The 13,801-nt window shown below is 52.2% G+C and overlaps 1 protein-coding gene across 1 annotated transcript; it reads left to right on the top strand.

Moving 5' to 3' along the window:
* The first annotated feature begins 9,448 nt into the window (after positions 1–9,448).
* On the top strand, positions 9,449–13,429 carry VPS37D (VPS37D subunit of ESCRT-I). The gene is made up of 4 exons (XM_070780040.1): positions 9,449–9,680; positions 11,001–11,172; positions 11,650–11,732; positions 12,340–13,429. Exons 1-4 carry the CDS (start codon positions 9,543–9,545, stop codon positions 12,700–12,702), a joined length of 756 nt encoding a protein of 251 aa, XP_070636141.1. The 5' UTR covers positions 9,449–9,542; the 3' UTR covers positions 12,703–13,429.
* Positions 13,430–13,801: the final 372 nt, after the last annotated feature.

Genomic DNA, 13,801 nt, shown 5'->3' with positions numbered 1-13,801 from the left:
TGTTAACAAAACGATACACTTGTAAATGTCAGGAGAACTGGCTAAAGAGGGGACTTCCCTGGTGGTCCAGTGGTTAAGAATCCACCTTGCAATGTGGGGACTGGGTTCAATCTCTGGTTGGGGAACTAAGATCCCACACGCACACGGGGATAAAAAAGGTGACGGAGGAGTGATAATCCCAAATTCAGGGGTGTGAGCAAGCAAGGTAGGAACACCCAAATGTAAGGTTTTGGTGAGGTTCCAGTTCTGGGGTTGAGTGGTAGATTCACTGGTGCTCATTATAGATGAATAAATCCACAAATAAATGAAATAAATGCAGGCCAAGTAGACACCAAAGAAAAGAGTGTATCAAAAAATAAGAATTACTATTAATCTATTTCTGTGTACCTGCCTGGGTGTTCTTTGGAAGGAATTATGCTAAAGCTGAAACTCCAGTACTTTGGCCACCTCATGCGAAGAGTTGACTCATTGGAAAAGACTCTGATGCTGGGAGGGATTGGGGGCAGGAGGAGAAGGGGACGACAGAGGATGAGATGGCTGGATGGCATCACTGACTCGATGGACGTGAGTTTGAGTGAACTCCGGGAGTTGGTGATGGACAGGGAGGCCTGGCGTGCTGCGATTCATGGGGTCGCAAAGAGTCAGACATGACTGAGCGACTGAACTGAACTGAACTGAGGTCCGGATTTTATTTTATTGCCTTTTCTTTTTTTAATATAAATTTATTTTAATTGGAGGCTAATTAAATTAGCCAATACTGTATTGGTTTTGCCATACATTGACATGAATCCACCACAGGTGTACATGTGTTCCCCATCCTGAACCCCCCTCCCAACTCCCTCCCCATCCCATCCCTCTGGGTCATCCCAGTGCACCAGCCCCGAGCACCCTGTATCATGCATCGAACCTGGACTGGTGATTTGTTTCACATATGATAATATACATGTTTCAATGCCATTCTCCCAAATCATCCCACCCTTGCCCTCCCCCACAGAGTCCAAAAGACTGTTCTATACATCTGTGTCTCTTTTGCTGTCTCGCATACAGGGTTGTCGTTACCATCTTTCTAAATTCCATATATATGCGTTAGTATACTGTATTGGTGTTTTTCTTTCTGGCTTACTTCACTCTGTATAATAGGCTCCAGTTTCATCCACCTCATTAGAACTGATTCAAATGTATTCTTTTTAATAGCTGAGTAATACTCCATTGTGTATATGTACCACAGCTTTCTTATCCATTCATCTGCTGATGGGCATCTAGGTTGCTTCCATGTCCTGGCTATTATAAACAGTGCTGCGATGAACATTGGGGTACATGTGTCTCTTTCAATTCTGGTTTCCTCGGTGTGTATGCCCAGCAGTGGGATTGCTGGGTCATATGGCAGTTCTATTTCCAGTTTTTTAAGGAATCTCCACACTGTTCTCCATAGTGGCTGTACTAGTTTGCATTCCCACCAACAGTGTAAGAGGGTTCCCTTTTCTCCACACCCTCTCCAGCATTTATTGCTTGTATACTTTTGGATAGCAGCCATTCTGACTGGCATGAAATGGTGTGAGGTCTGGATTTTAAAAGAGGATGTGTATGTATCTGTTCTAGAATAACTGGATGTCCACATGCAAAAGTATGAAGGCAGACCCCTAACTCCCACCATATACAAAGATTAGTTCAAAATGGACCAATGACCTAAATGGAAGAGCTAAAAACTATAAAACCTTAGAAGAAAACATAATGGTGAATTTTTATGATCTAGAGTTATAAAATGATTTCTTAGATATGATGCCAAAGCACAAAGCAGCGGAAGAAAAAAATAAATAGGACTTCATCAAACTTTTTGTAAAAACTTGTGTGCATCAAAGGGCCCCATCAAGAAAGTGAAAAGACAACCTACAGAATGGGAAAAATTATAAACCATATCCCTGATAAAGGACTAGTGTCCAGAATATATAAAGAACTCTTACAAACTCAATAATAAAGAGACAAATATGGGCAAAGGATCAGAGTAGACATTTCTGTAAAGCAGATATTAAAAACAACAAATCGCATAAGAAAAGATGGTGAACATCATGAGTCATCAGAGAAATGCAAATCAAAATCATGAGACAACACTTCATACCCACTAGGAGAATTATAATTTAAAGAAAGATAGACAATAACAAGTGTTGGTGAAGGAACTGGAACCTTCTTTAAAATGATTAAAATGGTAAATTTTGTGTCATGCACGTACCACCAAAAAGTCAAAAGGAATTGAGCTCAGCTGGTAAAGAATCCGACTGCAATGTAGGAGACTCCAGTTCAATTCCTGGGTCAGGAAGATCCCCTGGAGAAGGGAAAGGCTACCCACTCCAGTATTCTGGCCTGGAGAATTCCAGGGACTGTATAGTCCATGGGATCGCAGAGTTGGACACGACTGAGCGACTTTCACTTTCACTTTTTTCTCAAGAATGAATCTTAAAAACATTCTGTTTTTAAAGAAGTTGGCCACGAAAGACCACATATTAAAGAATTCCGTTAATGTGAAATGTCCAGAGCAGGCAAGTAGGTTAGCTGTCTGGGGCTGGTGGTGGGAGTGGGGGTTTGGAGGAACTGGGGAATCACTGTTAATGAGTAGAGAGTTTTGGTTTGTTTTTGTTGTTTCACCTTGTGGGATCTGAATTCCCTGCCCAGAGATCGAACCCATACCCCCTGCAGTGGAAGCATGGAGTCATAACCTTTGAACCACCAGGGAATTCCAGGTACAGTTTCTTTTAGGGGTGATGAAAATGTTCTAAAATTGTGCCAATGGATTCACAATTTTGTGAATATACCAAAACCCATAGAATTGTACAATTTAAGTTGTTGACTTGTGTGGTATGTATCTCAATAAAGCTGCTTTTTTTTTTTTTTTTTTTTAAGGGGGTAATGATTGAATCCTTGGAGAATAATGAATTTAAAGACTGAACCAGGGAGCAGAACCCCAAGAATAAAGTGTCCCCTTTCTTCCGGCAGCCCCTGGGAATCCCTGGCAGAGAGTAGGTGCTCCATAAGTTAAATTGAAGGAATTGTTTCTAGAAAGAGGAACCCATTGCAGCTGCTGTTTCTGGAGCACGACCAAGTGGCAGGCATTGTGTTAGATACATAGCAAGTCACTGAATCCTTCAACCATCCACTTCAGAGATGGTATCATTGAGACTCTGGGAATTAAGGAATTTGCTCTTGGTCACATAGGAAGCAGCAGAGCTCAGAAAGGGACCCAGGCTGACTTCAAGCTGTCTGACTTCAAAGCTAAGGTCTAAAAATATACCCTTAAAATTATTGGGTGAGCATGTGTGCTCAGTCATTTAGGCATATCCGACTCTTTGCGACCCCATGGACTATATAGCCCACCAGGCTCCACTGTCCATGGGATTTTCCAGGCAAGAGTACTGGAGTGGGTTGCTATTCCCTCTCCAGGGGATCTGACCCAGGGATCAAACCTGTGTCTCCTGCATCTCCTGCATTGGCAGGTGAATTCTTTTACCTCTGAACCACCAATTTTGTATAAAAATTTTCAGTTCAGTTCATTCAGTTCAGTCGCCCAGTCGTGTCCGACTCTTTGCAACCCCATGAATCGCAGCACGCCAGGCCTTCCTGTCCATCACCAACTCCCAGAGTTCACCCAGACTCACGTCCATCGAGTCAGTGATGCCATCCAGCCATCTCATCCTCTGTCGTCCCCTTCTCCTCCTGCCCCCAATCCCTCCCAGCATCAGAGTCTTTTCCAATGAGTCAACTCTTCGCATGAGGTGGCCAAAGTACTGGAGTTTCAGCTTTAGCATCATTCCCTCCAAAGAAATCCCAGGGCTGATCTCCTTCACAATGGACTGGTTGGATCTCCTTGCAGTCCAAGGGACTCTCAAGAGTCTTCTCCAACACCACAGTTCAAAAGCATCAATTCTTCGGCGCTCAGCCTTCTTCACAGTCCAACTCTCACATCCATACATGACCACTGGAAAAACCATAGCCTTGACTAGACGGACCTTTGTTGGCAAAGTAATGTCTCTGCTTTTCAATATGCTATCTAGGTTGGTCATAACTTTCCTTCCAAGGAGTAAGCGTCTTTTAATTTCATGGCTGCAGTCACCATTTGCAGTGATTTTGGAGCCCAAAAAAATAAAGTCTGACACTGTTTCCACTGTTTCCCCATCTATTTCCCATGAAGTGATGGGACCGGATGCCATGATCTTCGTTTTCTGAATGTTGAGCTTTAAGCCAACTCTTTCACTCTCCACTTTCACTTTCATCAAGAGGCTTTTTAGTTCCTCTTCACTTTCTGCCATAAGGGTGGTGTCATCTGCATATCTGAGGTTATTGACATTTCTCCTGGCAATCTTGATTCCAGCTTGTGTTTCTTCCAGCCCAGCGTTTCTCATGATGTACTCTGCATAGAAGTTAAATAAGCAGGGTGACAATATACAGCCTTGACGTACTCCTTTTCCTATTTGGAACCAGTCTGTTGTTCCATGTCCAGTTCTAACTGTTGCTTCCTGACCTGCATACAGATTTCTCAAGAGGCAGGTCAGGTGGTCTGGTATTCCCATCTCTTTCAGAATTTTCCACACTTTATTGTGATCCACACAGTCAAAGGCTTTGGCATAGTCAATAAAGCAGAAATAGATGTTTTTCTGGAAGTCTCTTGCTTTTTCCATGATCCAGCGGATGTTGGCAATTTGATCTCTGGTTCCTCTGCCTTTTCTAAAACCAGCTTGAACATCAGGAAGTTCACAGTTCACATATTGCTGAAGCCTGGCTTGGAGAATTTTGAGCATTACTTTACTAGCGTGTGAGATGAGTGCAAGTGTGCGGTCATTTGAGCATTCTTTGGCATTGCCTTTCTTTGGGACTGGAATGAAAACTGACCTTTTCCAGTCCTGTGGCCACTGCTGCGTTTTACAGATTTGCTGCCATATTGAGCGCAGCACTTATCCCAAAGTATTCACCTGTGTGTACCTACACTCAGTCTAAGAAACCGAACTATCTCTTTAATTCTAATTAAAAAAAAAATCTTTTGGGATCTTAGTTCCCTACCAGGGGTTGAACCCATACCGCCTGCATTGGCAGAATGGAGTCTTAACCACTGGACTGCCAGGGAAATCCCTGAACTATCTCTTAATGCCATTGAAGTCCCCTCTGTTGCCTTCTCAATTCCATCCTCTGCCAGACTGCCACACTGCTGAATTTGGTTATTTATTGTTCCCGTACTTTGTACATATCTCCAAGCAATATGAAGTATGGCTCTGCATGTTTCTAAATTTTACATAAACATTATTATACTGAGTGTACTCTTCTGAGACTGCTGCCTTTATTTGAGGTATTGTTTGTGAGATTTAGCCAGATTGACATGTGTAGCTGCAACGTGCCCATTTCTGTGTGTAGTATGAAGTCTTCTGTTGCCCTGGACATTTGGGCTGTTTCTAGTTTCTTGTTATTACAAGTAGAGTCACTGCAAACATTCCTGTTCTTGTCTTCCAGTCCAAGGCAGTGAATGTTCCAAGAAGTCTGTATTAGCTGCTTATTGCTACTATAACAAATTGCCAAACAACACAGATAATTTATTTATTCATTATTTGTTTGGCTGCCCTGGGTCTTAGCTGCAGAATGTGCGATCTCGAATCTTCGTCTCGGCATGCAGGAAGTAAGTTGCGGCATGTGAACTCTTAGTTGTGGCATGTGGGATCTAGTTCCTTGACCAGGGCTTGAACCCGAGTCCCCTGCATTGGGAGCACAGAGTCCCAGCCGCTGGACCCAACAACACAGACAGAATCTCTTACAGTTCTGGATGTCAGGAGTCTGTGATAGATGTCCCTGGACTGAAGTTAGGATACTGGCAGGGGCGCACCCCCTCTAGCATGTCTCGGGGAGAACCCACTTCCTTGTGTTTTCCAGTTTCTAGAGGCTGCTTGATTGTGGCTTCTTTCTCCGTCTTCAAAGCCAGCAACGTACTGCCTTCAAGTTTCTCACTGACTCCAGCACTCCAATTTTATTGTTGTGTCTTCTCTGATTCTGACCCTCCTGCCTCTCCCTTCTAAGAACCCCTGTGACTACAATGGGCGCACCTGGGTGATCCAGCATACTCTCTGCATCACAAGATCGTTGATTTAATCACAGCTGCAAAGTTCTTTTCACCATGGAAGGTGACATATCCACAGGTCTCAGGGATGAGTACGTGGCCAACTTTGGGGTCTATTACTCTGTCCACTGCACATTGAATGTTCTTTACGAGTTTGTCAAATTGCTCTCCAGTGAACTGATTCTCTCTCCCACTAGCAGCATGTAAGCATTCCTGTCACTCCCCAACCTCACCAACACTTGATATTACCTGACTTTTTAATTTTTGCCAACTTGACACTTGTGAAATGTCTGGATTCTGACTGCTATATGCTCAGGAAAGAGATGGTGGTCGATGGTGTTGAATGTGAGAAAGAAGGGCTCTGGAACTCAGAAGCGGTCTATGACCTTGGCTAGAGCAGGGTCCTTGAAGTGGTGGTGGGGTGAAGTCAGAGTCAGTCAAGGAATAAGGGGAGGTATAAGGAAATGGGGGCTTCCCAGGTGGCTCAGTGGTAAAGAATCCACCTGCCAATGCAGGAGGCATGGCTTCGGTCCCTAGATGGGAAAGATCCCCTGGAGTAGGAAGTAGCAACCCACTCCAGTATTCTTGCCTGGAGAATTCCGTGGACAGAGGAGCTTGGCGGGATACAATTCATGGGGTTGCAAAGGGTTGGACACAGCTGAGCGCACACACATGCTGATGAGGAAACGAATGCACGGAGTGCAGGGTGTAGATGGCATGTTGGTTGGCTTGGACTGTCACAACAAAACACCACACACTGGGTGGCTTAAACAAAAGATGCCTATCTCATAATTCTGGAGGCTGGGAAGCCCGAGATTAAGGTGCCAGCAGATTTGGCTTCTGGTAAGGGTTCTTTTCCTGATTCGCGGATGGTGGCCTTCTAACTGTGACCCCATATGGTGGAGAGAGAAAAAACTTTGGTCTCTTTTCCTCTTCTTAGAAGGACACTAATCCCATCATGGGAACCCACTTTCATGACCTCATCTACTTACCTCCCAAAACCCCACCTCCAAATATCATCACATTGGAGGCTAGGATTTCAAAATACCAACTGGGGGGCGGGGTACTCAGTTCATACAGAGGGAAATGGCAACCCACTCCAGTATTCTTGCCTGGGAAATCCCATGGACAGAGGAGCCTGGCAGACTACAGTCCATGGGGTCGCACAGAGCTGGACATGACTGAGCACACACTCAGTTCATAACCGGGTACTTTTTAAAATACTGGGTGGGGGTGAAAGGGACGTATCAGTCTAAAGGCAGAAATTAAACATGAAAGAGACAGAGAAAGAGAGACATATGAACTTCCTTGGTGATCCAGTGGCTTAGACTTCACACTCCCAATGCAGGGGGCCTGGGCTTCGATCCCTGGCCAGGAAACTTGGACCCCACATGCCATGACTAAGAGTTCGCATACCGCAACTGAAAGATTGCACATCCTGCGTGCCACATCTAAGACCAGCGAAGCTTAATAAATATTTTGTAAACATATTAACTAAAAAAAGAATCCGTTCTGCTATGCAGGGTACACAGGTCGGATCCCGGGTCCAGGGCGCCCCAACTACTGAGCCTTCATGCAACAACTAGAGTCTTTGCACTGCAATGAAAGACTGTTCATGTGGCAACAAAGATTCTGCCTGTTGCAACTAAGACCTGATGCAGCCAACTAAATAAGTAAATAAATAATTTTTTTTAAAAGAGAGAGAGAGACATAACTAACCACAGTAGGGGGGAAGGCTCTCAGAGGAGGCAAGGTGAAGGTGAGACCCATAGCAAGGGTACTTCGTTAACTTTGGAATGAGGGGAGGTTTCTCTTCCTGGAGGCGAGAGGGAAGGAAAGGCATTGGGGTGGGTGTAGAATAAAGAGGGGTTGGTGACGAAGAGGGACAAGCTGAGGGAAGAGCTCCCATCAGATCTCACCAAGGCCTCTTAGAGTGAAGAAAGATTGGAGGAGGGGGGCCAAAGGTGGGCCAGACAGGAGGGAATGTCTAGGAGGCCCCTGGAAGAACGGCGGAAATAGTGGGTCTGGAGGAGACACAGAAGAACCAAGGAGCTCATAAACTGGGACCTGTGGCAGGGCTCTTGATAATATCCAGGATCCTGATGGAGGGACAGCAGGGACTGTGGGGCACACAACGCCGCCTGGGGAGGTAAAGAGGGTTTCCTGGAAGTGGTGATGTTCCAACTGAGTCTGGAGAAGGAAAACCAAATTTCAGTTACCATAAAAATGTGGAGGAAGAGGACTTCCCTGGTGGTCCAGTGGCTAAGACTCTGCACTCCCAATGCAGGGGGTTTAGGCTCAATCCCTGGTTGGGGAACTAGCTCCCACATGACGCAACAAAAAAAGATCCCACATGTGGCAAGTAAGAACCAACACAGCCAAATAAATAAAAATAAATGTTTTGAAAAATGTGGGCAAAGCGTTGCCTTCACAATGCATCAGCAAGCCTGTCCTGCCCCATTCCATCTGTCTGTCTCTTTCTCAGACATCTCCAGCACACCCTCCGTCCTCTAGCTGGATTGAGGACCTGCATATACAGGAAGAACTGAGATTGTCTGTCTTTCACCTAGAACGTGATTTTGGGTAGGTGACATCATCTCTGAGAATCTGTATCCTCATCTCTGAAATAACAGTAATTCATATCAGGTATTCATTTAACTACAGGTAAGAGACTCTACAGGCTTCCCTGGCGGCTCAGTGGTCAAGAATCCACCTGCCAAAGCAAGAGGCGAGGGTTTGATCCCTGGGTTGGGAAGATCCCTTGGAGAAGGGAATGGCAACCCACTCCAGTATTCTTGCCTGAGAAATCCCATGGACAGAAGAGCCTGGCGGGCTACAGTCCATGGCTTCGCCAATGAGTCCGACATGACTTAGCGACTAAACCAAGGAACTCAACATTCACTGCCTCTTTTCCTCACTTTGTGTATCATCGCCCCATTTTGTAGAAGGGAAAACTGAGGCTGGGGGAGGTGAATGACTTATCCAAGTCATCAGCAGGTCAGGAGCTTCTGGAGCCTGGCCAAATTCAGAAAATCGTTCGAATTCAAGGGGTAAATGTGAAACAGCCTTGCAACCTGTAAACGCCTGGGGTAGGAGAGTCCGTGCCTGGAGGCGTGGTGACTGAAGGCCGAGAGAAGGGGAGCGGAGAGAGGCGGCCCTAGAGATCCAGACGGCGGAAGGATGATGGGTTGCCAGGATATCCGCGGGTGCGGGAGGCGCGCCGCCACCGGGGTGGGAAGGGGTGCGGCCCGCCCCCTCCGCGCCCCACCCCCAGCCTCCACGCCGCGGCCCCTTTAAGAGCGGGCGGGGCGCCCTCTGGCGGCGGAGCGCCGCGCGCCGCCGGAGATCGAGCCCGAGCCGGATCCCGGAGCCGGAGCCGGAGCGGAGCGGAGCCGGGGCGGAGCGGGCCGAGCGGGCCGAGCCAGCAGCCGAGCTGGGGGCGCGGGCGGGCGGCATGTACCGGGCCCGGGCGGCGCGGGCGGGGCCGGAGCCCGGCAGCCCGGGGCGCTTTGGGATCCTCAGCACCGGGCAGCTCCGGGACCTGCTTCAGGATGAGCCCAAGCTGGACCGGATCGTGCGGCTCAGCAGGAAGGTAGCACGGGGGGCGCGGGCGGGGGGCGCGGGGGACGGGCCGCGGCCTGTCGGACCTGCCGACCGACCGAAGGGCCGCGCTGGCCGGGCCGCGGGGCCGCCGGAGCCTGGCACGTACGAGTGGGCCCGGCGGAGCCGCCCCCGGGGGAGGGGGCGCCCGGAGCTGGCCTGGGGCGGGTGGGGCGCGCCGGAGACCCAGGGAGGCGCCCGTGCACCCCAGGGATGGCCGCGAGGCGTGTCCTACGGCGGATGCTCCAGGGAGGTGTGTTCCGGGGGGCGGCTGTGTTGTGGGGGGCCCTGGCTCGCACACCCACGTTCTGTAGGGCCAGAAAGGGGAGGCGCCTTCCATAGGGAGAACTAGGGGCCTGTTTGACACCTGGGGGCACCGTTGGGAGGGTGTCCGTATGCCGGGGGTGGAAGAAGGGGCTTTGTGTTTTCCGTTGGGGAGGGGTACTGAAAGCTGAGGTGTGTGTTCCATAGGCCACCATGAGAGAAAGTTGTATATTTCACAGGAGATAGGCCCGGGCTGGTTGTCTGTGGGGGGCGGAAAGGGAAAGTGTACATTGGAGGGAGGCAGGCGGGAGGGCCATGTGCATCCTATAGGGGACAGATGGAGGGTAGTGCGTTCTCCAGGGGCAGGGAGGGGAGGCTTGGCCCGCCTAGTAACAGAAGGAAAAAGCCTTCTCCAGGGCCAGGAAAGAAAGGGGTCTGCTTTCTGCAAGAGAAGGAGAGCTGGGAGCAGGTGCTAGGGGATCGGGGAGGAAAAGGGGGTGTGTATTCCTTGGGGTGTGGGGATTCCACTGGAGGGCAGACGAGGAGTGCGAGGAGGGGTGTGTGTGTGTGAGGGGGTGCCAGACAGGGACAGGGTGAACACCTCACTCTGGAGAGTCAGAGCAGGGGATGGGGAGTGTTTTCGGAGCAAACACCTGAAGAGGAAGCAGACAAAGGCCTGGAATGAGAGGGAAGCTGCCCATGCATGGAAAATGGGACAGAGGAGGGAGGGGGGCTCCTCGGGGACCTGAGCAGACATATTAATTGAAAAATTAAAGATTAACTAACATTTGTAGAGACCTTCGTAGTTTTCCTCACTTCAGTCTCCCAACAACCCTATAAGGGAGACGTTTTTAAGCTCACTTTGTGGACTAGGAAACCGAGGCAAAGTGGGGTCTGGGCTCTCCCAGCGCCTCCACCTGTTGGCTCGCCATCCTGAGGTTGGGGCGCCTTTGGCTTGGCCTGTGGGCACTGCCGCCTGGGTGGGGGGGCGGTCGGCGGCTGTGGGGAGAGTCCCTGAATGGGCCTCTGGGCTCTTCCCCGCCGGCAGTTCCAAGGCCTGCAGCTGGAGCGCGAGGCGTGCCTGGCTTCCAACTACGCGCTAGCCAAGGAGAATCTGGCGTTGCGTCCCCGCCTGGAGATGGGCCGCACTGCCCTGGCCATCAAGTACCAGGAGCTCCGGGAGGTGGCTGAGAGCTGTGCAGACAAGCTGCAGCGACTGGGTGAGGGACGGCGGGGAGAACTGCCCGGGGTGGGGGTGGGGGGTGCCTGGGAATTGCCAGGCTCTGAAGGTTGGGAACTTGGGCACACCTCTTCTTCGGGCAAGCTTGCAGGGGTGCTACTCCTGGGAAATTCCCAAGTTGGGAAAGTGAGCAGTTGGTGAGTATAGCTGGGTTGGAGAGACCAGAATGGGTCCCTGGGAGAAGAGGGGACCCGCTGCCCAAGGGCCTGGGGTGCTCTAGGAGACAGCCTCTGCTTCCTCTTTCGCACCAGGACGGGGTGCGGGGGGCACACAAACTGATGCTGTGGGGCGTTGTCCAGGTGAGGAAACTGAGGCCCCAGAGAGGGGAGGGGAAGCGTAGAGGCACACACAGGTCAGGGAGAGAGTCAGCAGTGGGCCCTGGGGCTCCGGCCTGTCTGTCCAGGGTGACAGGCCCTGAGGGCAGGGGCTATTCACTGCGTCCCTCTGCGGCCCTCAGAGGACAGCATGCACCGCTGGAGCCCCCACTGCGCGCTGGGCTGGCTGCAGGCTGAGCTGGAAGAAGCTGAGCAGGAGGCTGAGGTGAGAGGAGGGGGCAGCTGGGCCTGGGGACCCGGAGGGGGAACCCAACCTATCATTGTCCCCTCCCCTTGATTCTTACATTGCAGGCGTGAGAGCCCCTCTTCCAGGAAGCCTGCCCTGAGTGCCTGGCCCCCAGGAGGGCCTGCTGAATTGCTGTCCGCCCTGGACACAAGGCCCACCGTCCCCACCTGTGACTTTCCCCCGGCTTCCTGTGACCATCTCCGGCAGCTTAGGCTGGGGCTACAGAGGAGCCGGGGCAGTCAGTCGTCCCAGAACAGTGGGAGGGAGCACAGTGCTCAGGGTGTGGAGGGGTGGAGGTGGAGGGCCCTGGCCTGGAGGAGATGGACTCCCGTCCCCTTCACATGTGTCCCCATCCCTGGACCCCCTCGTCCCTGCCCCGGCAGGTCTGGTGATCGTGATCAAGGCTTGAGAGGAGAGGACTTGGTCCACAGTCACTCAGCAAGGGGCAGGCGAGGCTGGAACTCAGTGCCCCATCCCAGACCGGGGCGGTGGGGTCCATTGGAAGGGATTCAGGATGGGGGAGAGAGGACCAGCCCTGAGTCTTCGGTCATGGTCCTCCTAAACTGTCCCATCCCTCCTGTCCCAGGAGCAGATGGAGCAGCTGCTGCTGGGAGAGCAGAGCCTGGAGGCTTTCCTGCCCGCCTTCCAACGAGGCCGGGCCCTGGCCCACCTGAGGCGCACCCAGGCGGAGAAGCTGCAGGAGCTGCTGCGGCGCCGGGAGCGGTCTGGCCAGCCAGCCCCTACGGCTGCCGCGGAGCCCCCCAAATCCTTCCCCGCTGCCGCAGTCCTGCCCACCGGGGCCGCCCGGGGGCCGCCGGCAGTGCCCCGGAGCCTGCCCCCCTTGGACTCCCGCCCAGTGCCCCCACTGAAGGGCTCCCCCGGGTGCCCCCTGGGCCCAGCCCCTCTGCTGAGCCCTCGGCCCTCGCAGCCAGAGCCCCCCCACCGGTAGGATCCAGGGTATGGCCCCCCCATGGGGGGCCCAGACAAACTTGATGCGTGGCTCCTCCTCCTCCCCCACTGCCTGGGTGGGGGGAGGGGCAGGCCCCTCCCCCTGGCCCTAGGCAGGCCCTGGCCCTGGAGGCTGAGCTGGGGAGGAGGGTCCACTGGGAGATGCCCAGAGAGAGGGCTGGGGGTGGGGTGGGCAGGGTCTGATGCCTCTGGCGCTGAGGAACCTCTGCCTTTTTTTTCTCCCCGGCTGGGGCCTCCTGGGTGATGGGCCAGCCCCAGTGCAAGAACTTGACTCGAAGGGGCCTGGGAAGTTGCCCGCCTCCTTCAAGGGGCCCTGCCTAGGGGGCCCTAGCGCCCCTGCCCCTCCGCTGGGCTCGCACAATGCCACGGCTGACCGGAGTGTTTTCCATCATGTCCTGAGCCTACCTTTCCCCCAGTGCTGGGGTCCACCACCTAGGAGCCAGGGGGTCAGGCCCAGGGGCAGGGACACCATGGCCATGGGGCTACCACTACCTGCCCCGCTCAGGCTCCAGACCATGGGGCGAGGTAGGCCAGGGGCTTCTGACCTGCAGGGGTGACAGTGGGCCATCCCCTGGAAAGACCATTCTGTATTTTTCTGTCCCGTCTCCTTAGAATGGAACCTTTTTGAGGGCAGGTCCTTGTCTTTGTATGTTCTGTCCCCAGCCCCGCCTCCCAGGGGCCGTCAATAAATGTGATGATGAAGATGACCATGCTGCCCGACTCCTCTCTGACCCCTCACCCGGCCTCTCAGCTACTGCAGCCTCATCTCAGGTCCTGAGCTGCCTACTCTTGAGAGGCCCTCCTTTCCTCTCTGCGCATGCAAAGCCCAGCTGTCCTTCGGGTCCAGCACTGTTTCCGCCTCTTTCATGAAACCTTCTCTGGTTGCCAACCCCAGAGAGTCTTTTCCTAGCTCTGCACTTCCCAGCCCTGCTGGACAGAAGCGCACGCTGCGTCCCAGTTCTCAAGGGCCGCACCGCTGTGCACCCTCCTCTCCTCGGCGCCCTGTAGGCCCCATCAGGATGGCCCTGCTCCTTCTCTGGCCTGTCAAATGACCGCGCCCACTGGGTGATGGAGGGGCT

The sequence above is a fragment of the Bos indicus genome, chromosome 25 (genome assembly GCF_029378745.1).
Source record: "Bos indicus isolate NIAB-ARS_2022 breed Sahiwal x Tharparkar chromosome 25, NIAB-ARS_B.indTharparkar_mat_pri_1.0, whole genome shotgun sequence".
Taxonomy (NCBI): Eukaryota; Metazoa; Chordata; class Mammalia; order Artiodactyla; family Bovidae; genus Bos; species Bos indicus.
This window is presented reverse-complemented; position numbering and strand designations above follow the sequence as displayed.